General features: G+C 42.2%; 1 protein-coding gene across 2 annotated transcripts; it reads left to right on the plus strand.

Annotated features, from left to right (window-relative positions):
• Window positions 1–980: 980 nt before the first annotated feature.
• On the plus strand, window positions 981–22,236 carry PNPLA4 (patatin like phospholipase domain containing 4). 2 transcript variants are annotated; one of them, XM_069463705.1, is made up of 7 exons: window positions 981–1,003; window positions 2,118–2,302; window positions 5,959–6,053; window positions 6,212–6,347; window positions 15,145–15,210; window positions 20,784–20,936; window positions 22,058–22,236. In XM_069463705.1, the coding sequence occupies exons 2-7, from the start codon at window positions 2,123–2,125 to the stop codon at window positions 22,187–22,189; spliced, it is 762 nt and encodes a 253-aa protein (XP_069319806.1). In that variant the 5' UTR covers window positions 981–1,003; window positions 2,118–2,122; the 3' UTR covers window positions 22,190–22,236. The 2 variants fall into 2 exon arrangements, with proteins under 2 accessions (XP_069319806.1, XP_069319807.1); XM_069463706.1 differs by lacking the exon at window positions 981–1,003 and adding an exon at window positions 1,093–1,113.
• The last annotated feature ends 1,029 nt before the right edge of the window (window positions 22,237–23,265 follow it).

Raw genomic sequence — 23,265 nt, forward strand, 5'->3', positions numbered from 1 at the left:
TTCCTCTAGGCTGGGTTATCAGAATTAGACAGGGAAGACACCGTTTGGGGAAATAAAGAATTGACGCTCCTTTAAATCTGGGTGGGGATATCAGGCACCTGGGCCACCATCAGAGCTGTTTCTTTAGTCTGACCAGAGGCTTGTTGCCAGAGAACGCAGAGACTATCTGCTTGGGGACCCCTTTGTGGTACGAGAGTTCCAATTTTCCATCAACTCGTATTTTATCATCTCATTCTGCAGATGAGCCACCCGGAAAGCTGACAGAGGTTACGCAACCTGCCCAAGGTCACACAGCTGAAAGCCAACTAAGGACGTGAACGTTGCCCAAAGTCATAGTCCAGCCTCTCCAATAGCACTTAGGGGGGGAAAAAAAAAAGAAAGAAAGAAAGAAAGAAAAGCTTTGAAAAGCCGCCAGGGGTAGAGTGGGGGTGAGGGTGAGGAGAGGCCCCACCCAGCCCCCAGACTCCGCCCTTCAGGGTAATTGGACCGCCCAGGCGGGCGCGAGGGCGGAGAGGAAAAGGAACCGCTTCCGGGACACAGACCCGAAGAGGGGTGAGCACTTCCGGAGCACCGTAGATGAGGGTCATTAGAGGTCAGCAGGCTCTGAAGTGAGGGCTAGGACCGCAAGTCGCGCTAAAAGGCACGCGGAGATTAATAAGCCTCTGTAGGTATCCGAAGATAGCATGACTCTAGACGATAAAGTCTTGCCCGCGCTCGTGGCCACTCCGGTCGATCGGCCTACACGCCCAGCGGGCGCCGCCATGTTGACTCCAGCAAGTTAAATGAAGCAGGCGGGGCTGATACAGGCTGGCAGGCGTCGACGCGGTTACGTCACAAACCCGCGCCGGGAGGTGGCATCAACCCCTTCCGCTGGACCTTCCTGGGCGGGCTCACAGCGAACGTGAGCCCAGCCCTGATAGGCGGAGCCGCGTTGAGTGATGGTCCGACCACGCCTCCTGGTTAAGGGGACCGTTCAACACGGAAGTGCTTCGGGACTGCGCTGGTAATGACAGAGCTCTGGGGCTGAGCGACCGGCTGGCGGGTCCAGGTGTGCTGTCGCGGGTCTGATGCGTCGGCAGCCCCCGCGTCGCCGCCCCCCCGAGCTGCCGAAGGGTACTGACCCTGCGCGGGCTGGGCGTGGCCGCCTGGCAACTAAGCACCCGATCCTCTCCCTTCCGCGTCAAAACCTGGGCTAGCCGGGAGCGGTGACCAGGCGCGGCTGAGCCTCCTCGCCGCACAGCGCCCGGCCGGTGCATCAGAAACAAAGGCCTTAGGTCCCTAAATTCCAGGCTGGGGCCATGTGCCTGGTCTCGGGACCCCTAAATGGGGCCCTTGGGTTCCCCAGGAAACTCTGAGGACCTCAGAGTAGGCAGCCTTTTGGGGGCACGACTTCACTCGCCTGGGCAAATCGTGCCAGCTGAGAGATTGGAAAACATAGTCTTGTATTTAAATGTGTTGCAAGTATAAAGTGCTGTGCCTGACATTTCATGGAGTCTTCAATTGCCTTTACCACTCATGACCTCAGTTTGTCTTGAGATACTTGGCAATGAAGTGTATAACCTTGTTGAATAATTGCTTATTACGTTATTGAGTAATTAGTGTTTTAAAAAATATGAATGTGCAAAAGGAATGGGGGAGAGGAGCAGGGACCTATATTTGAAATTTAATGGTGCTCTTAAAAAGAGCAAATGTATTGTTCATTTGGAATTTGATAGGGTCTCTAATATTAATAATTTTCTCTTTCCACAATAGTAGTGCCCCCCGCTTCTGCAAAAAAGTTTCAAAAGGTCAAGAAAAAAGGCCTTTCCAATTGGAATTTATACATTACTGTCTCTTGCCAAGTAATTAAATAGTAAATTGCATAATCTATGTACTGAACAAATGTGGAATGTTTAATTTAAAAAGTTTATAAGACTATTGGGTCAAGGTGAGAAGGGAAAAAAGTTTGCTTTGAAAGATTCCTGTGTTTACAGTTGATTGAAACAACTGTGCTTAAGACAGAGAATGATACATTTGAAGAAAGCCTTGGAACAATGATCAGCATAACACTACACAGTATGTGGAATAAACTATACCAACTTACAGCATTTTTGTTTTTTGTATTGTCAATTCCTCAGCTAGAATGAAGCACATCAACTTGTCGTTTGCAGCGTGTGGGTTTCTGGGCGTTTACCACTTGGGGGCAGCATCTGCACTTTGCAGACATGGCAAAAGGCTCATGAAGGATGTCAAGGCCTTTGCGGGGGCTTCTGCCGGATCCTTGGTTGCTTCTGTCCTCCTAACAGCACCAGACAAAATAGAGGTAATTTAGTAGTAACTAGGCTGCATTTCTCATCGAGAAATTAAGGCCAAGTGGCAAAAATGAGTGTTAACTTTACTAAGTTAACCCTGCAGAGAAATAATCCTTTGTCTGAAAAGCAGAAAAGGTTAAGACTTTTAAAATTTAATCACTGGGGAACTGTGCTTTGGCTTTGGAAAAGATTATATCAGGTGACAGTGAAATAAAATAAAATGCCTTATTTCACTCTTGAGTTTTTATATCCTTAAGATTCCAGCACTGTTCCTTTAAAGCAAAGGATATTTCTTCGTTCTGTGATCATAAAAAAAGCTTGTAGCCTGTTTTCAAGGCCTTGAACATGCGGCCAACAACTCTCTGCTCACTGCTATTTACAAATAGACATAATAAATTAAAATGTGGGCACACAATTTCTATTAAGTGGAATGGTATGGGAATTTAATTTGTTTTTAATTCTCACAGTAAGAGGAAGCTCTGAGTTCCAAGCAGTTTATCCAGAAGTAGTACAAATAAGCCTTCATTATGTATTTTATTCAATGCAATCTACGTTTTAAAAATCTGTTTTCTGCTATCTGGACGGTGATCAATCATTCACTGACTGTGAGAGCTGGTTTCTTTAGATAGGAAATAATATATTTGTTAATTACTTACATCTCTAGCAGCTTTGAGCCATAATAAAATAATAATTTAACACATTCATGCCCAAGAATAAATTTCAGTCCCATTTAAAATTTCAAAACTACAAAACTTTAAACATCCAAATGTCTTTCTCAAATCTATTGTGAGCTCCTTATCAAAGAGAAGCTGAAATTGAGGCCAATTATTCAGAAATCTACTTATGTTTACTTCCCATTTTTATATGGTTGATTTACAGGGACCTAGAGAAATCATTAAGAACTGTAGAGATTACACAGGATGAGAACCTTAAATCAGGAAAAATATAAATAAGGTGTGAAAACTCCCACCAAACTAGCAGACTCATGTGCTTTGAGTTGCAGTATAGCTCCTTCTCAGAACTCCGTTTCCTTTCTGAAGCAGCAGGCTCCTAGGAGGTCACTTCTACCTCTTTAGTGCAGTCTGTAGCTGGGGCAAATCCTGAGCTTTGGAGCTGGGTAGACTTGGTTTCCAACCCTCAGCTAAGGTAGAAATGTCTTGTGCAATTTAGAACTACATGATTTAGAAATACTGCAATAATACCCCCACTTACTTAACTGAAATTCTGTGATATTGAGACATTGAATAATTTACCTAAATTTGTTACTTGATGTCATCATATTTTCAAGTTACCTGTTATTTATTTTTTGCACTAAATTAGAGCCTCGGTTGTGTAGTCTGATCGTGTCAGTGTGATGAAAAGATTAAGTCTCTATTGGGTGCTCCCAAGGGAGGGTAGAAAATGATTCTTTTTGTTTACTTAGGGCATCCTAATTTCTCCTTTTTCAAAATAACTTTTCAGCCAAAACCACCTTTTGACTTACAGTTATTTTATTTCTTTTCTTTTTAGCATTTGAAATAATCCGTTTGTAGGATTTCTTTGAGGTTTTTTAGCAAATTTTTCTACCTACTCAAATTCCTGTTAGCTCAGTTCTCACTGATGGTGTAAGTTCCTCGAGCTTTCCACTGTTGTGACAAATATGTGTGTGATTAATCTTGTTCTGAGCTTATGCATGTATAATTAAGAGGAGCACCTGATGCTGGGCATATTTTAGGTGGTAGGCAAATTTAGACACTGGTATGGAAGAGCTCAATGCTGCAGGCCTTTCCTCAGCCCTCACAATTTGCAAGAAAGGCATGGTGGGGAACTCAAAGGTGAATACGTTCATTCCTTGATGAGTTTACAGTCTGGTCAGGGATATGTGCGGGTGTGTAACTAAAATTAATGCAAGGAAAAAGGCCAGGTGGACAGTCCAGCATAGGAGAAAGCACATGAATGGAGGAGGCCACCCTGATGTCTCACCTAAAAGCTCCAGCAGCTTCCTGACAGATGGGCCTGTGTCCCACAGCAGCACTTTATGTGACATTATCCCCAGTGCAGATCTGATTCTCTCATCCCCCACCCCACATATGGACTTAGCATAGTATGGTCTGGGGTTTCTCAGCATGCCTGCCTCACAAGGCCTACTGGTGGCTTGCCAGGATGGATGACACATTTCAGCTCTGTGCCCCTCTCTGAGTTGTTCTTGCTGCTGTTTTTACTATCATCTCTTACACCTCCATCCCCTCTCCAAGTCCTCCTCATATTTAAGGTCTCAGCCCAGATGTTAAATTGCAGAGGAAGCCTTTGGCAACCCCTGAGGTTGGAAGTTCACACCCACTGTATTCATTTCCTGTTGCTGCTGTGACAAATGACCAAATTGTGGCTTCAAACAACAGGCATTTATTATCTTACAGTTTGGGAGGTCATAAGTCCGAAAGGGTCTCACTGGGCTAAAATCAAAATGTCAGCAGGGCCACACTCACTCCCTCTAGAAGCTCGGGGGAGAATCCTGTCCTTGCCTTTCCAGTCTCTAGAGGCTGCCCACATGCCTTGGCTCCTGGCCATCTCCTTTATCTTTGAAGCCATGAGCACAGCATCTTCAAATCTAACTCTGACCCTCCGCCTTCCCTTATAAGAACCCTTATGATGACATTGGACCCACATAATCCAGGATCTCCTCCCCATCTCAAGGGCCTGAACTGAACTGCATCTGCAAAGTCCCTTTTGCCATGGAAGGTCTCATAGTCACAGGTTGCAGGGACTAAAATGTGGACACCTTTGGGGAAAAGAAGAGGCCTTGATTCTGCTGACCACATCCTCACAGGTGTGCTCGTAGCACTTTGTGAGCCGCTCTTGGAGGCATTCATGAGTCTCATGAGCACAGCTTCTCTGGATGTTTCTGCCCCAAATCTCAGTGCCTAGTCCAGTGCCCATCACCTGGTGCCCAGTTGTTAAATTAATTCATTAATTAATAAAAGACTAGACCTGGGTTCAAATTCTGACACTTATTTTTGATGGGTTATTGGGACAGGCATTTAATCTCTCCAAGCCTCAGTTTTCTTATCTGTCAAATGGGGTGGTTATACCCACCTTGCAGAGTTTTTGAAGATGAACTGCCAGAGGCAGCCTGAGTGGGTGACAGTCCCAGGTGCACAGGAGCAACCCCTCAGGAATTTATGTAAAATAGCAGTGGCCCACACTAATCTCCAAAGACTCTGATTCAGTACTTGCCAACTACAGACATCACAACTCCTATTTCTGTCATTGGTGTTGTCATTGGTAATCAGTTCTGTTAGAGCGTTGGCATCAAACTACTTCTGAGGCCACAGAATTGGGGTGGGAGAGGAGGTTAATTGTGTTGAGGACATTCATTCAAGAATGTGCTAAATTAGAATTTGAATTGAGCCTTCAAGGACTTTTCAGACATAGGCAAAGGCCATTTAAGGTTGTTTAAAAAGAAAAAAAAAATTGAAATTGCGAGAACATATAACTTACCGTGGGCCTAAAAATGGTGGGTGAGACCCAGGCCAGGTTGGGATTTGCACACCTGTGACAGAGGGTGACACCCAAAATCTAAGGTTGGGTGTATAGAATCCTATGCATTGTGTGATTGGCACAGACTTTTGGAACTGGAGTGAAGTTTTTTTGACAGCACATAGGGTCACTTATTGATATTCTTTTTCAGGAATGTAACCAATTTGCCTACAAGTTTGCCGAAGAAATTAGAAGGCAGTCTTTCGGGGCAGTAACACCCGGTTATGACTTCATGGCCCGATTGAGGTATATATACAGTACATTTCGCCCCCAAAGTACATGAAGACAGAGTGTTGACAACTCTCTGTACAAACTGTGGCAAGCTCAGCATTCTCTCTCCTAAAATATTTACAAGGTGTTCAATAATTAAAGGTGAATAATGTGGATCCCTTTTTCTTCTTTAGAAGCGGAGTGGAGTCGATTCTTCCTTCCAATGCTCACGAGTTGGCCCAGAACCGACTGCACATATCCATCACCAACACCAAAACCAGAGAAAATTACTTAGTCTCAAGTTTTTCCTCCAGGGAAGACCTCATTAAGGTAACAAAGCCACGCTCCTGTCTGAGGAAATCAGCAAGTGCTGATCTAAATGCTTCATACAAATAATGAGCATTAGCACATTCTTTAGATCCTGCGCCTCACATCACGCCTGATAGACGGTTAGTGCTCGATGAATTAAGTGTCTGATGAACGCATCCACCAGGGTCCCTCCCGAGGTGGCCTCCAGACTGTGACCCGGAGGCCACCTGGACTTGTTCAGTGTTTTCCTGCTGACATTCAGACCCTCACGTTTTTTAGGTGAAGCAAGTCACTGATGCAGTTTAGTAGCAATAATGGTTCCTTAAATGTATGTAGCTAATACTTTGCAGTTTATGTAAGACTTTTTACATGTATTCTCTTAATCCTTCTACAGTCCTTCTGTAAATCAGGTAGGACAGGTGTTATCATGGCACTTTTATGTCTTTAACAAGGAAGAAATGGGTGGGAATATTTTATGGGATGAACATATGCACATACCCAAGATTATTCTGCATGCCCGTGGGAACCAGTTCTAGGACCCAGGCCTCTTAACTTCTCAGTGTAACGTTCCGTTTGTTTCTTCCATTTTGTTTTGATGCCTTTCTATCCAAACACGTTTGAAAGTTGTTTGGTCGAGAATTCATTATCTTTGGGAAATACTTCACCTGATTGATTTCTAAATAATAATGCATTTGCCAAGGTAATGCATGGAATATTTGTACATTGGAAAGGGTGCTCTGTTCTTAGAAAAGCTGGACAATCTTTTCTTTATTTTTTGTGCCAATCACAGCAAGCTTCAGGTAATACGGAGAATGTATGTTTTGATCCAGCAGCAGGTACTGGGTTGAGAGCATGTGGTAAAAGTTCCGCCCGAATTAGATGATAAATGCATTGATTTTTACTACATTCGGATGCTGTCATTTGAAACACTTAATGAAATGTTGAATTAACTAGTAAAGTTACTTTGCCACTTAATAGATTAGAATATTTTTACTCAATGTACCTATTATGCTAGTCTCTCACTTATAAGTTAATAGTCTTTCTACCTTAGAAAAAGTTATATTTCTATAATCTTATTATGATACTATGGAGACTTGACACTATAAAGGGAAGAGCTGGTCAGCCCATACCTGAATGGTCACACGTTGTCGATGTCTAGTTCAGACAGACCAGACTTGCAGTGGGAGGCGGGGGGTGGCATATCTCTTCTGGTTTGCCTAAAACACACTGTGCGCTCTTGTATCATAAAACAAGAGGGGTCTTCTCCCCTCTGCACCTCTTCCACAGAGGCTGTCCCTGTCTGCTCTAGCTACAATGGCAGAACTCTGAGCCCTAGATCTTCCTACATCCCCTCCTGATTCACATGTCACTGTTTAGCGTACTGCCCATTTTACTGTTTTTTCATTTAGCTTGTACAGTCTATCTTCCTTTACTAGAATGTGAGCTCCAGGAGTCAGGGATTCCTCTGTTTGGCCACTGGTGCCGCCCAGCACCTGACACGTGGCCAGCCTCAGTGGGGTGCTCCACCAGTGTGTGAAACAAATGCATGTGAACCGAGGTGGCAGCTGTTACAATGGCCTGCTTTAAAGCAAAAGAAAGGAACAGAGAAGCTGGGACCTCCCTATTCAATGATCTGGGCAAAATAACATAGCCTGTTGGGGCCCAACTGGGACCGTGGTCCGGGTCTCTAGCATCCTGCTGTGACTGCACCCCACGTGGAATAAAATAAATGGTCATCCTCTCCATCCCTTTTGTGTGGGAGTGAGGAAGACAGAAGCATGGTCCTCAAAGATGCCCATACCCTAATCCCCAGGGCTTGTCAAGATGTAACCTTACATGGCAAAAGGGATTTTGTGGGTGTGATTAAGTTAAAGATACTGAGGTAGAAAGATGATCTGGCATTATCCAGGTAGACCCAAACTAAGCACAGGAATCCTTAAAAATGGAGACCTTTCCTGGATGTGATGCATCGTGGTTGGTTCTGAGATGTAGGAACCCCCATTCCTAGAGAACACAGAGGCTTCTAGGTAGGTAGCTCCCCAGTGACAGGCAGCAAAGGGAAGGCCCTTCAGCCCTGCCACAGTATGGAACTGAATCCTTCTAGTACCTGAATGAGAAAGGAAGCAGATTCTCCCCTGGAGCCTCCGGAAAGGAACGCAGCCCTGCCAACAGCTTGGCTCTGCCCTGGTGAGACCCGTGCCAGAATTCTGACCTTCAGACTGTGCGATAATAAATTGGCCTTGTTTTAAGCTGTTAAATTTGTAGTAATTTGTTGTAACAGCAATAGTAAACATGACGTTTTTCCATTTCCTTTGTTTTGGATAATAACTACTCAGAGAATTGGTATAATTACTTGAGTTCATTGAACGGAAGAGAAATAGTTGACACAAATGTGTAATACCTTGTAAGGAGAATATTGAATAACTAACACTTATTCTAGGTTACACAAGAAGCAGTCAGAATGTTTAGTAGGATACTTTAACCTTTCTCAGAACTAAAAAGAAGGGAGGATAGATATAGTTCTTGGAAGCAGATGGTGACTACCAAACTGTATGAAATCTATGCCTGGAAAACTCGTGAAGCATTTGGTGGGAAAGAATCAGAATGGGTGAGGACTAGGAATGAGAGACCAAGAATGTCGCCTGAGGTGCTGTCATGTGCAGATGTTGTTCTGACATTTTTAGTTGGGGCAGGGAAGGAAGCCGTCAGAAGGCAGTGCCACTCCTCTTAGGTGGGGTCTCCAAAGCCAGGAGCTGAAGCAGCCCAGTGACTTAGAACACCAGGTCTCCCAGGGCTTTGCACGCCTGGCTCTGAACTCACAGTGTTGGGTCTGCTTTCCAATATCCAGAACTTCTGTAGGTGGGGGTGAGGGAGAGATTGATTAAAACTCAAGGTGGAATAAAGGAACATGGGAGAGTACTAAATACTGGTGATTTTCACCTCTTTGAAGTCTTGTTCCATGTTGTGTTTTCTGTTTTTATCATTAAGTCATTTTTTCTGCTACATACTCATTGAATTTTTTTTAATGCCTGGCTTTCCGTAATTCACTAGCTGACTGCTGCTCTTTATTATGGACAGAGTGCCTGTGTACCCAAAATCCAACTGAAAACCTGTAGCTTAAAATAAGAGTGTGTGTGTGTGTGTGTGTGCGTGCATACTTTTGAGGAGGTCTTTTTTTAATGCTGTCTAGGATGATTATTTGTTTTATTTAAGTCTCCCGGTGATAATGTCTAAGTTTATCATTTCCCCATGTTGTCCTCTTGGACTAATTATTTTTGAGCCTCTGTTTTCTTATCTGTGAAATGGAGTAATTAGCACAGTAACTAGTATTACAGTGGAGAATAAATAAAATAAAGCATGAGAAGGTGTGTTTTAAATGTTAAGGCCCTATACATGTTGATTAAAGCCAGTATTTCATAAATAATGAACAAATAAGGTAACAACCCACACACACTGCTGCTCACCACCCCTAATGAATCTGTCATAAAATTTTAAAGCCATGTTGAATCTTTTCTTCAGGCCGAGTAGCACTTACCCTTTCTTACCAATTTTATTATTTAACCCTTTCCTTATCATCTTTCTTCTTCATGACCAATATGCTAACCTGTATCTATAATATTTCAGGAAATGGATTTCTCTTGAGTTTTTGCCACCTTTGGGCATTTGATTATATGGCTAGCTCTTCACTATAGGCCTTCTTTTAAAAAAAAAATGGTTTTGTGTGATGACTTAAATTGTACTAACTTCACTTTTAGTGAAATGAAAAATTATTCTTTCATTTGATAGCTGCAATGTTAGTTGATTATTATCTGACAACCCCTGCTAACTAATGTGGTCCAAAGATTCCTTTTGTTTGGGATTGGGTTTCCACAGAATGCTGACTGTTAATGTCCATGATAATTTAACTCAGTCTTTCCCACTTTATGCACCATTACAAGACAGATGCATGGCCTTCAGGCCTTCTTTTGTCCAGAATTTATTGGTGCCAAACATTCCCCTCCTCACCAACAGTGACTACACCAAGGCACGTGTGACATCTGCTACCAAACTGCTTTGAAGTGGCCTGAGAGGGGAGATCCCTTTACAGAGTTCAAACAAGGCCCTGGGAGGCCCTCCTCCAAATATCTCATCTTTATTTCCCATCAATCCAAGACTCACTTTGGGTGCCATGCCCAGAAAGATGTTCCTTCAGAGGATCAAATTCTCTGATCCTTTATGCCTGGGGTCACTTTTCTTCAGCAATCAATGCTGAGCTGAGATCAGTTTCTGCAAATGCAGTAATCATTTGGGAGTGGGAAAGAATCACGGAGGGGCCTTGCACACCTGGCTGACCCTTCCCATTGGTGGACTGGGGGATCCTTGGCCAGTCTCAGCCTCTTCTGAAGGTCAGATGAAATATGTGTGAACATGCTGCACCCACACTTACGTACTTAGCAGGTGTACATGGTGACCTTCGGGGCCTCCACTCTGCTGTCGTCCATCTCTGTACACCCTCCGTTCTTTTGTGTGATTCCCTAGTGCTCCCTCTGCTGATGTGCCTCTCTACACATCATCCTCTGCCTGTCCAGGTGTGTACATTTCACATACCAACTCATGTGTTTTAAGTTCTAGATTTTATTCTGGGCTGTTTCTCTTTAGAAGCATATATGCAACCGGGAAATGCAAACACATTTTAATATTAGCCTTCCGCAAAGCAGAACTAGGGAAGTAAGTCCTTTGTTTAAAAGAAAGTCATATGCTACTTCCAAGGCTAAGGAGAAATGATTTTTTAGTTAACAATGCCATGGTGCCATGGAGTTCCACTACTTCCCTGAATTGGTGCAGGTCATTGAATCTTCATGTTTAAAGCTGATGCATGCCTGTGTTCTGAAACAGTCCTTTGACATGTGTCAATGCACTTTCCCAGGAAGACTTTCACACGCAATGCTATCGCTGGCCCTCTTGGGAAGAACTACTCTGTCTCCATTGCTGTCATGCCCTGAATGTTCTTGCACACACAGAGAATGCTCTTGCAGCAAGATCTTCTCACACTTAGCCTTGGGAAGGTGAAATAAGGACTGAATTTAAGATGGGTCATTATCTTGGAAAAACTGGGAAATATAAATTTGAATCTGTCTTTGAATTTCAACTACACCAGCAGGTTCTGTATGAACAGTTAGATTCTCATTAAAGTCCACAGTAAACTTTAGGCATAAATGAAACCTGTTGAGAATTTCCTCTCTAAGGAAGTTAGGCCACATAATTTTCTAGACACTTCTTTTTTATAAAGTGCAAAATGAAGAGAGCCAGTGAGAACGTGTATTGAATATTACACTTGGCAATGTTTTATACTGTGGTTACGGGATGTCACTCACTTTCACTTTTATCACTGCGTATTTAGTAAGAATCAAACAAAAGTCAGATCAATGGTTTTGCATATGTATGATGTTCAAAGTGCTGTACCAAGTGTTGGGACATGAGAAGTAGGTGCCTGCTATCTACATTAGCATTCTCAACCATGGCCACTGCACTACTGACATTTGGGCCCCAATAATTCTTTGTAGTGAGGGCTGTTCTGTGCTTTTCAGGAAGTTTAGCAGCATCTCTGGCCTCTGTCCAGTAGATTGCGAAGTGTCCCTGGGGGTAAAATCACCCCCAGCTGAGAACCACTGCTGTAGCTGTATTGCGATTGTTGGTGAGGTAAATGTCACTAGGAACAGTGTGAGGTCAGATGCACGAAAAGCACATGTGTACATGTAATATTTTATGAAGTGACCTCAGAATGTCAATCTTTATCTCCTTCCTTAGAAAATCCTATTTGCCTTTAATAAAATGGTGGTAAGCTGACGAATAAGAAAAGCTGCTTAGTTCTTAACTATCTAAAGCTAATTTTCCCGCTAAACTTAGTTTGATACACAAATCATCAGTCCCTATGAAGGGAGAATAAGCTAAGACAAGAACAAATACATTGATTTGGAGGAGTGACAGGTATTTTCCAGCTCGCTGCACTTTTCATATCATTCAAGAGGATTTTTACTGTTATTATCTGTAGGAAAGTAATTGGATAGCATTTTTCATCTCTATGCTTCAAAACAGTTCCAAGCATTAACTTGTGAACTCTGCATTATACTTTGACACAGGGGGAGAAGGAAAAAAACATCATTCTGGTTCTAAGGGTGGTGATTTTTTTCCAGCCTACATATGTTTCTGCAGCATAATCAAATAAATCGCTATATTTATAGAGTGCCTTTGGTCCTTTAAAGGCCTCTAAGTACTGTAATTTTACAATATGTGCACTATCCACAAATTGTTCCTGTTATTGCTGTGGTGCAGTGTTGCATTTGCTGAATAACTTCATTAAATAGCTACGTTGTGCTTGCAAAACATACCTAGGGTCTGTGATTATTTTTTTAAAGGAGTAGCCAATTGATGAGAGGGCCAGATCTGGTTAGGGTGAATGCAATTACCTTAACTGTAAAGAACCTTTCTCTGAAAACTACCCAACTGTTTATGATGTCATTGTTCCCAGTGCTGAGGGTTCGGGTTGAAGATGCTTGCTTTCTGTCCCCTCTCTCCTATCAATTTGGTAAGTGATCGTCAACAAATCACCTAAGGGGCTACTCACTGCTGCTCTGCCTCTTTGTAGAATGGGCATGGCTGATGTCACGTCACGCTCTTGCATTTTGCAGCATGTTCCAAGCTGAGGTTTTGCGATGAATGCTTTGGTGCAGGCGTGGGCATTGACTCTTTGTAAAAGGTTGATAAATCTTGTGTGAGGTTGTTATTGTACCTTGCAATACATAAATAAAGACATAAAAAAATAAATAAAAGTGGCTGCTTTCCTCTGGGAAATGGTGCTGCAATTAGTGTGCTTTCAATATTTCAATAAACAAGTAATTGAGATAGATGTGCAAAAAATTGGCCAAAAGGCGGAAAAAGGACCAAATGTAAGAAATCTGACTTGTGTGTGTGGGCCCTGGTAGAAGTACATGTGCGCGTATATTTCATATTAAAATGAACCCAGGTCCAGGTGCAGTCTGAGCCACTTATTAGTGGAGAGACCCTTGAGCAAGCGACTCCGTCTTTTTGAGAAGCAGTTGTGAGAGAATTAAATGAGACATTCTGGTTGAGGGTGTGTAGCAGGGTCTACTTCAAGGATGTGCAACCTGTGCATTTGCACAGGGCCCACTACCAAAAGGGCGTTACGGTTGGCTTGATGCCCTGCTGTCAACATCTTGAAATTCTTCATACCTTCTGAACAAGGGGCCCTGCGTCTGTATTTTGTACAGGGCCCAGAAATTATGTAGCTGGTTCTGGCACCTAGGACCAGCCTGGCACAGCAGAACCCTTTAACACATGGCTATTTCCTGTCTTCTATGCTGCTGGAGTCCCTGTGTGGTGCTGTTACCTTTGAATATGCCACTGCTAAAATCTGAGACCCCAGAGCTGCTTTGGCCACCTGGCAGGAGCCTAATGCTGTAGGAGCTGTTACAGTTGGGACCTGTCCCCTTGCATCCAACATGGAGCCGCAGCATGGGGCAATCCTGGGTAATCCCACTCGTGGGAGTGTGGGGGAGAGTATTGGGTGTCTTCATTCCCACCACAGACAGGCAGAGGGACACAACAGGCATTTGTTGAGAGTATTAGCCCAGTGAAGGGCTGGATTTACCAGCAGAGAGACACAGATCCTTTTCCCTCCAGTGAGTTTTTGTGGTAATAGGAGACAGAAGATGTGTTCAGGGAAGAGCCACCACCTAAAAGATCTCATGCCAAGTTCCATGTAGGTGGTTCAGACATCAACATGACAAAAAAGGACTTCCAGCTGTGTCAGGTCACAACTCAGGATTTCCCTATAGAAATCGTGCTACACTGGTGATAGGGTCTGTCATTTAGTTCAGTTCAGAGTGAACTGGCTTTTGAGAGCTGACCTAGAAATCATGCCTGTAATATTGTTTTGGGGGACAAAATGGCTTCCGAGTTCTAAATAATTCTAAATGGATGATTTACACATCAGCGTTCGGGCCACAATCCATTTCTGAATAATGTATGTTGAAAAAAAAAAACTCCTGAAATCTTTGGCAACAAAAAGCCATAGTCTTTCACATATCGGTTGAAAGATTATAGCTTAAAACATATTCAGTATCTAAGGCAGTATGTTTTCAACTGGAACACTAGTGATTTAGGAACCACACTGTGAAATAAAACATTTACATTTCAGAAAAGCCACCAGAGCCCAGCTTCTTCTGTCGTAAGGAATGGTAATAGCCTAAATGACAATCTTTTTCGACTTTTTAAATGGAAGATAAAGTATAATTGGTGTCTTTACTTGCCAGGGTTCCACTGTCTATCGTGACCACGTCACTAGAACATAAAATGTGCTGTTCCCTTAGCACATCCTAGTGACATAAATTAGAATATCTCTGAGCCGGTGGAGTAACCACCCTTGTCATAATCAGAGGGGTTTGTTCCTCTGGGAAATAAGATTTTTACAGTTTGTGATAGAACATTACAAATAATTTATTTGCAACCTCCACTTACTCAGGAATTTAGACTTAACCTTACATTTAATTTTGCGACGACTTGGTTGTCTACAACTAAAATGCTGATTTTTATGTGTGTGAGGTTGATGAATTCAGAGAGTGTAGATTTGTACCTATCTCTTTAGAGTCTTTTCAGGTATTAAAAATGTTATCTTTTATGTAAGTATGTGCAGTGGTATACTTGAAATATATGGAACTTATTCATTTAATAAGATTTTTATAGCAAATAATATATCATATTTATTATCTGAATGTTAATGTCTGTACGCATGAGCTGTCTCTCTCTCGTGTCTCCTTAGGTGCTGTTAGCCAGCAGTTTTGTGCCCATTTATGCAGGCCTCAAGCCAGTGGAATACAAAGGGCAGGTAAGGCTGTTATCACGGAGGGATTACGCTAATCTTCACATTGGTATGTTTCTTTTGAAAGATCCAATTTTCATTTTATAAATCCAATTTAAGATTTATACTTAATCTGGTGGCTCCAAATCAGTCTATGTATTTTTTTCTCATAAATAGCTTTGTTTCTATTTAAAATGCAAAAAATGAAATACAGGCACTGTGGTACCTTATCCTCAAGATCTCATGAATGGAAATAATTGACTAGAAATGCACTTATTTTCATCTTTAAAAAATATTTACCTTTTTTAAAAAGAAAAACAGGAAAAGATTTTTTTTTTTTTTTTTAAACCTAGTAAAGTCCTTCTATAAACTGCTAGAAGCAGAATTGCACATCAGGGAGGGAAAGACTTAGGGCCTGCGTCCCTGCCCTACCTGAGACAGTGCTTCCTTCTGCCGAGCCCATGGCCTCCCCAGGAGATGACCCAGCCTCCTCCCGGGCCTCCAGGTGCCAGGTCTCTTCACTGCTGAGGGCCAGCACATGTTTCTCTCGAGGAGAGCTCACCCCACTTAGGGCTGGCACGTAAGGCAAGATGCCAGCTCTGTTAGGGAAGTTTAGACATGGGCATCAGCTAAAGTCAGCTCTCAGCGCTCCCCAGCGGCCTCTTAGGCCACCCTCTCCACAGCCCACCCAGTGTTTGTTCCCAGCACTTGCCGTTCCACCCTCGGCAGCTCCTCCACCGTGTGGACGTGGGTCCAACATAGGCATTCGATCATCAAAATGGTGTCTGTTTAACACATACCAGACACATGCATTTGATAATCAAATAGAGTATGTATTGAACACATGCCAGAGATGGGCATTTTGTAGTCAAATATAGTATCTATTTAAAACACACTAGAGATATGTATTTTATAATCAAAAAGAGTATCTAACATGTACCAGAGATAAACATTTTATAATCAAATACAGTAACCATTTAACACATACCAGAGATGTATATTAATATTTTGTAATCAAATATAGTATCTATTTAACACATATCAGAGACATGCATTTTATAATCAAATACAGTATCTATTTAACATATACCAGAGAATCAGAGATATGCATTTTATAATCAAATACAGTGTCTAGTTAACACATACCAGAGATATGCATTTTATAATCTAATATAGTATCTATTTAACATATACCAGAGCTATGCATTTTAAATAAAATACAGTATCCATTTAGCATGTACCAGAGATATGTATTTTATAATCAAATAAAGTACATATTTAAAACATGCCAGATATGTGCATTTTATAAGCAAATATAATATCCATTTAACACCTATGTATTTTATAATCAAATATACCTATTTAGCATATTCCAGAGATCAGGCACATATTCATGGATGAATAAATGACATTTGTTTTATATATATGTAATATGTATTAATATATATTTATTCACAAATGAATACATACAAAGTGTTTTACACATCATGAATTCATTCAGACACTCACTGTGAGGGCCCAGCACAGGTCTGTGCTCAAGGAGTTGATGGTCTCACAACAGAAGAACTGATTTTTACAAACCCCTTGGCTAATAGGATCGAGGAAATGTGTCTGTTCCAATCTCGTCAATAAGTATTTTCAGCATGTGGTACTGGAAGTACAGCACGACACTCCTCCTCCACTGTGCTGTTGTAGAGGGAAGGAAAGTAGCCATAGGCAATACATCAACAAAAGGTCCAGGTTGTGTGCCAATAAAACTTTATTTACAGAAGCAGATGGCGGGCCGTCGTTTACCAACCCCAGACCTACAACAAGTAAACCTGCAAACCCCAACTACTTCTTCTATAAAATGAGGGAGTTGAATATGCTATTAATAGTATGCCCTTCCCACTTTATAGCATTCTTATAAAGATCAAATTATTAGATGATACATGAGAAATCACTTTATAGACCTTTAGGCCTGTGCCATGGTATTTATAATAATTATAGATATCAACATCTCATTTGTTCTTCCAACAATGTATTTTTTATGTACTTGTTTTTTGAGCAAAATACGCCTTAAGAAAGTCAAGCCCTGCATCAAGGTTCTATCACAAGCACATCCGCAATATCTAATGCACAGCTGGGCACACGCTGGATGCTCAGGGAATACTTGCTGAAGGAATAAATAGATTCTTTCAGCAGAGATTAACTCCTCATTTTTTTTTTAGGTTTTCCACTTAAATTATGTAATCACAGTTGCTTGACTTCATAAGACATATTCTTAATGGATACCCATAATACATGAGTGTATAAAGCAGAATTTAACAAAGTACTGACAGGGGAGTCATCTCGCCTGTGCTGGTGGAGCAGGTGCCCTTGTCCCTTTAGAAGTGGTTCCAAGAATTCTGGCTTTCAGTGCTGTGACCTTCAGAGGACAACGCAGTAGATGTCTGCCCGTAATTGGGCTTGAGATTTTCTTTTCTGTGCAGCAGTTGTTTATTTGTATCTCTTTGGACTTGGGCATTGACTTTAATGCGGAGTGTGCTTAGAAGACGGGCAGAGATTGGAGAAAGGATAGTGGGACAAGCCATGAGATTCAGTGGCTGCACTGTGGGGTCAGCAGCCAGTTTGACTCTGAAACACATTTGCCCTGGAGTTTTTATGCACTTGACCTCCTGCTTCCCTTGAGGAAATGGTGTTATGTGAGGGGAACTAACAGGCACAGGGCGAAACTCTCACGGCACGGACCAGCAGCTGTTTATTCCTTAGGACTGTTTTGGAATCATAGAAAGCTCACAGCATTAGCTACCACCAGTGAATAAAATGCTGCCCGTGAGGTGAGAATGCGGAAACAACTCGCAGCAATGTGCGGCAAGCAGCCAGAGAATGCAGGGACAGAAAGATTTAACATGCAAGATTTTAAGCTATCTGTAGAACATAAGATATAAAATGTTTCCACTCTTAATTTGGAGGTTGAGGAACATTTGTTGCTGTGATTGTTTTTTGCAGAAATTTTGCTAGAATCAGCATGCCTGCATGGATGTGTGGCTGTTCTGAGCGACACAGCTCACGAGAGCATAAATCTGGAGTAAGATGTAGCACGTTCAGAATATCTGAGCTGAGGGGGCTACGGCATCATGGGTTTGGAGGAGCTAACATCACTGCAAATTTAATCAAGTCATTTGATAAGCTATTCCTGTTCCCTAGCCATTTATCCAATCAGAGTAAGCTAACAAGAGCAAACAGAATTGGGAGAAAGGATTTCTGATTCCCTGAAACAGCAATCATTAACCCCATAGTAAATTATAATACTTTTCAATTTAATGAGCCAGATTGCCCTTCTTTTCATTAAGTTGAGTAAGTCAGATGAGCTCTCTCTTAAAGTTATATGACATATCTTTAATTTTCCTTGATGAAACTTATATGAATTTTTACATTATCAGTGACAGGTTCTGCCCAGAACGTGAAATAATTCTGGAAGGTGTCCAGTTTTTTTCCCCTCTGGGTATTATCCTATTCCAGAATTTGGTATTTATACCTAAAGCAATCAGGAAAGGAAAAAAAAAGCAAGCTCTGGGACAAAATCAGATATTTTGGATCCTTCTTTTTGCAAACCTCCCTCTTTCCAATTGCATTTATATAACCTCCTATATTTTATGTATTTATGTGTATGTATACACACACATATACATGTACTACACATATGAATGGGTTCATTTAATACACATAATTATGTAATAATACATGTTATTTTCTGGCCGGGCGCGGTGGCTCACGCTTGTAATCCTAGCACTCTGGGAGGCCGAGGTGGGCGGATCGTTTGAGCTCAGGAGTTCGAGACCAGCCTGAGCAAGAGCGAGACCCCACCTCTACTAAAAATAGAAAGAAATTATATGGACAGCTAAAAATATATATAGAAAAAATTAGCCGGGCATGGTGGCGCATGCCTGTAGTCCCAGCTACTCGGGAGGCTGAGACAGGAGGATCCCTTGAGCTCAGGAGTTTGAGGTTGCTGTGAGCTAGGCTAACGCCACGGCACTCACTCTAGCCTGGGCAACAGAGTGAGACTCTGTCTCAAAAAAAAAAAAAAAAAAAATACATGTTATTTTCTTTTAAAAATAATGACAATATACAAATTTTCCAGGTTACTTTTATTTTAATTCAATCTACTTATACTTTCTCCTCCACCAAAATGCAGTTCCCTCGAAGTAAATTTTCAACCCATTTTAGTTTTTTATTTATTTACTTTTATTCCCTTTGGAGGAGTTGGTGGCTGCCCACGGCCTTTGTAAATAATGCGATGCCAATCATTACGTCACAATGTTTCGCAATAAAACCAAAAAAGGAGGACATAAAAAAGGGAAATGCCTCAGAAGAAATGAATTAATTGTCTTAACTGAGTCAAGGACTTTTTATACTGATCTATTTCTCCTTCCTCACTCCACCTTCGTGTTGAATAGCAAAGCTTTGTTTGTCTAGATTGCATTTTGCATGTCCAACGAAACTCGGTTTACAGACTTCTCCGCTAAAGATTCCTCTGTGAGAGACTCTCAATCATTACCAGACATTTTTTTTTTTTTCGTATATTATCTATTTTTTGTCCCTCCCCCAAAATACTGCCAGCTACAGGGTCTCTCACTCTTTCCTAATCCTTCACACACCCGCCTCTAGGAGGAATTTAGCACTTTCTGAAGGATATTTTACATGGAGAATTTGGACTTTATTTCTGTGCGTGTGTTTTTTGTCTTGCTGCAGCTGATCATGGGAATACGTAGGCTCCTGTACGCACTGAGACTCGTTGGCCTTGGAGTAGATAGCAGAAGAGATCGTCTTTGTGGTTCTCTGTTGCCATTTCTCAGCATGTGGTTCCCTAGAGGGGGACAGGGGAAGGGGGGGCACCACTGAGGCCACACACACCTTGAACATCTCACCGTCCCTCCTCATTCCCGAGACCCTGTTTCACTCTCTCCCGTGGAAGGCTTCTCCTCTCTGCTCCTTCCGTGGCTGTGCTGTGAGGAAGGGTTTGAGAACACCACATCCCTTTTGCATAATGTTTGTTTTTTTGTGCAGCACTACCCTGTCTCTGTGGCTTCAGGACATACCCCCTGCTTCCTCTGCAAGGAGCCACTTTGCAGTTAGAAGGATTTCTGATGGTTCTGTTTATTTTTAAGTTTGCCAAACAAAAATGCTAATTTCCAATTCTTATAATAAAAATGGAGCTTCCTCTGGTAGATGTTTTGTTCAATGTCAACAGTCAACTTGACCTTCCCCTTTGGTTAAATAATAAGTCCCAAGCTACTTACAATGGCTTCTTAGACATGCGCTGCAATCAGTAAGGATTTAGCCACAACTTCTGCAAAATAATCTATGAAAACTTTTAAATGTTTGGAGAGATCTCCTGATTCTGTCCACAGTTGTTCCTATATTGGTAAGTGATGTGTGCACAGAGATTCGTTTTGCTCCCAGAAAAGATCCCCAGTCGAATTAGTCCTTGGAGATAGTAATTTATGAGCATATCCAAGGCTTGGATCTTATTGGAAGGAAAGAGAGCCCCACTCCTTCTCCTGGTGTGGGACATGTGGTTGACTCGTGCTGATGCCGGGTGTTTCTCCCCGCAGAAGTGGGTGGATGGCGGCCTCACCAACAGCCTTCCCATCCTGCCTGTTGGTCGCACGGTGACTATCTCCCCCTTCAGTGGACGATTGGACATCTCCCCGCAGGACAAAGGGCAGTTGGATCTGTATGTTAACATCGCCAAACAGGACATAATGGTGAGTGATTATGTTTGGTGATTCCTGAGGAGTCCTCATCCACTAAAAATTCCCACAGAATTCAGCACGTTCCCCAAGCACTGGAAGCTCATTGCTAACTTCACGTGTGAGTTACGCGTCACAGTGTATTTTTCACACTTTGCAGCATGTATCAGGCATAGGGACCTGGCTTCCCATGCATGCACTGTCAGTAGTAAGTCCTTTTGCTGCTGATGAACAGTAAATTTTTGTAGGATTTTCTTTTTCTTCACTTCTTTTTTATGTTAACAAGCTTGGTAGGGTATCAGAGGAATTTTAAATTAAATCATTTATTTGTTTAGAAAGATGGAGGTAATTAAATATAGATTGGAGAAAGATGTAGGGTCCCAAATGAAAAATTGACATAGGCCAGGTGCGGTGGCTCACACCTATAATCCTAGCACTCTGGGAGGCCGAGGCGGGAGGATCACTCGAGGACAGGAGTTCAAGACCAGCCTGAGCAAGAGCGAGATCTCGTCTCTACTAAAAATAGAAAGAAATTATCTGGCCAACTAAAAATATATAGAAAAAATTAGCCGGGCATGGTGGCACATGCCTGTAGTCCCAGCTACTCAGGAGGCTGAGGCAGGAGGATCGCTTGAGCCCAGGAGTTTGAGGTTGCTGAGCTAGGCTGACGCCACGGCACTCTAGCAACAGAGCGAGACTCAGTCTCAAAAAAAAAAAAAGAAAAAAGAAAAGAAAAAGAAAAATTGACATAAAAATATTGATTACCATCATCTAGTCTAATCGTTCTCAACATGGAGTGATATCGTACCCATTTTTGGTTGTCACATCTCACGAGTGCTACTGGCATCTCATGGGTAGAGGCGAGGGATGTTGTGAAGCATGTTGCAATGCACCGGCCAGCCTCCACAACAAGGAAGTAGCTGGCCTAAAATGTCAGTGGTGCCAAAGCCAAGAAACCCTCCTCTAGTCTAGGGGTGGAGTTAACTTCTTAAGTTTGAATTTTTCCTACTGATTTTTTGTTATTACTGCTATTTGTATCTATGATTAAAAAAAAAAAGAACTGCAAGTATAAAAATAGCATGTATTTACCGGCACCGTAACATCTTATTGCTTAGATTCCTATCTTTCTATCCTAGCTGTCCCTGGCAAACCTGGTGAGGCTCAACCAAGCCCTGTTCCCACCAAGCAAGAGGAAAATGGAATCCCTGTATCAATGTGGTTTCGATGACGCCGTTCAGTTTTTACTTAAAGAAAATTGGTTTGAATAAGACGCTTAAAAGTCCATGATGCAAAACTGGTTTCAGACTGTTTTTGATGGAGGCTTCTAATTAAATCCCTTTTTAAATAATCTATCAGGATTCTGTCAATTTCATTATAACTCTTTGTGATATTTGTGTTTATTTTTAACATTTGAATTATTACTTAGCACAAGGAAATAAGAGGCATTCTGTTAGAATTAGGCAATGATGAAGAGGTATCTACTCAGGTGATAAGGAGTCATTTTCAGAGAACAGCCATGTCCTTTGGAAAACGTAGGGGGGTCGGCTTTTGGGGTAGGCCATGGGATGTGGGAAATGGAGGGCCACTGTTCATGTGCTGGGGAGAATGCGGTGGCCCGGTTTTGGCATGAAGCACGAGTGTTTCCATGAGTTGGCCATGTCCCCACAGCTCTAGAACTGTGGGATCCAGGCTCTCAGGCTGACTGGGGCCAAGATGGAAGAGGAAGAATTCGAAAACCAGGCAGTGTCAGGGTTACAGGTGTGTGCAGTAGCTCTTGGTGCAGTAGCATGTGGACATCAAGAAGCCCAATAGATTTTGAAACTAGCTGTGTTTTTCTTACCTGTCTGTAGAGGCTTCCCCTTTCCCCATCTTCTGCCCCTAAGGAGATTTTCAGGCTGTTTTGATGCTTTCCTCTTCCAAAACCCAAGCTGTCATTCATAGCTTCTGTCTCTTGTCTCTCTCTTGTGTGTGTCTCTCTCCCTTCCTCCCTCTCTGTCTGTCTGTCTGTTTCTGTCTCTCTCTATCTCCCTGTCTCTCCTTCCCTCCCTCTCCCTCCCTCAGCTGCTACAAGGCTGTACCTCTCTGAGTGTTTAGCCTTTGGTCTATATACTGGATATATCTACTTTAGGAATTTAACCATATAAAATACTACTAAACATGAAGAACTGAATAAACCAAGTAGCCTAGCAAATAAGAATTGAATCCAGAATAATCATTCACTTACCATTTTTAAACCATGTTCTACTGATCCCAGGTCTTCCGCTCCTTGAGTCGTTGTCCACCACTTGGAGGACTTGGGGGTGGGTTTGCGTTGATGTACTCGCACTGTCTTATACCTTAAATC

This window comes from Eulemur rufifrons, chromosome 30 (assembly GCF_041146395.1).
Source record: "Eulemur rufifrons isolate Redbay chromosome 30, OSU_ERuf_1, whole genome shotgun sequence".
Classification (NCBI taxonomy): Eukaryota; Metazoa; Chordata; class Mammalia; order Primates; family Lemuridae; genus Eulemur; species Eulemur rufifrons.

Coding starts and splice junctions, on each gene's coding strand:
- PNPLA4 (XM_069463705.1), top strand. CDS start 2,123: ATGAAGCACATCAACTTGTCGTTTGCAGCGTGTGGGTTTCTGGGCGTT. Junction 6,054..6,211: donor GACTTCATGGCCCGATTGAG/GTATATATACAG, acceptor TTTCTTCTTTAG/AAGCGGAGTGGAGTCGATTC. Junction 15,211..20,783: donor CAGTGGAATACAAAGGGCAG/GTAAGGCTGTTA, acceptor TTCTCCCCGCAG/AAGTGGGTGGATGGCGGCCT.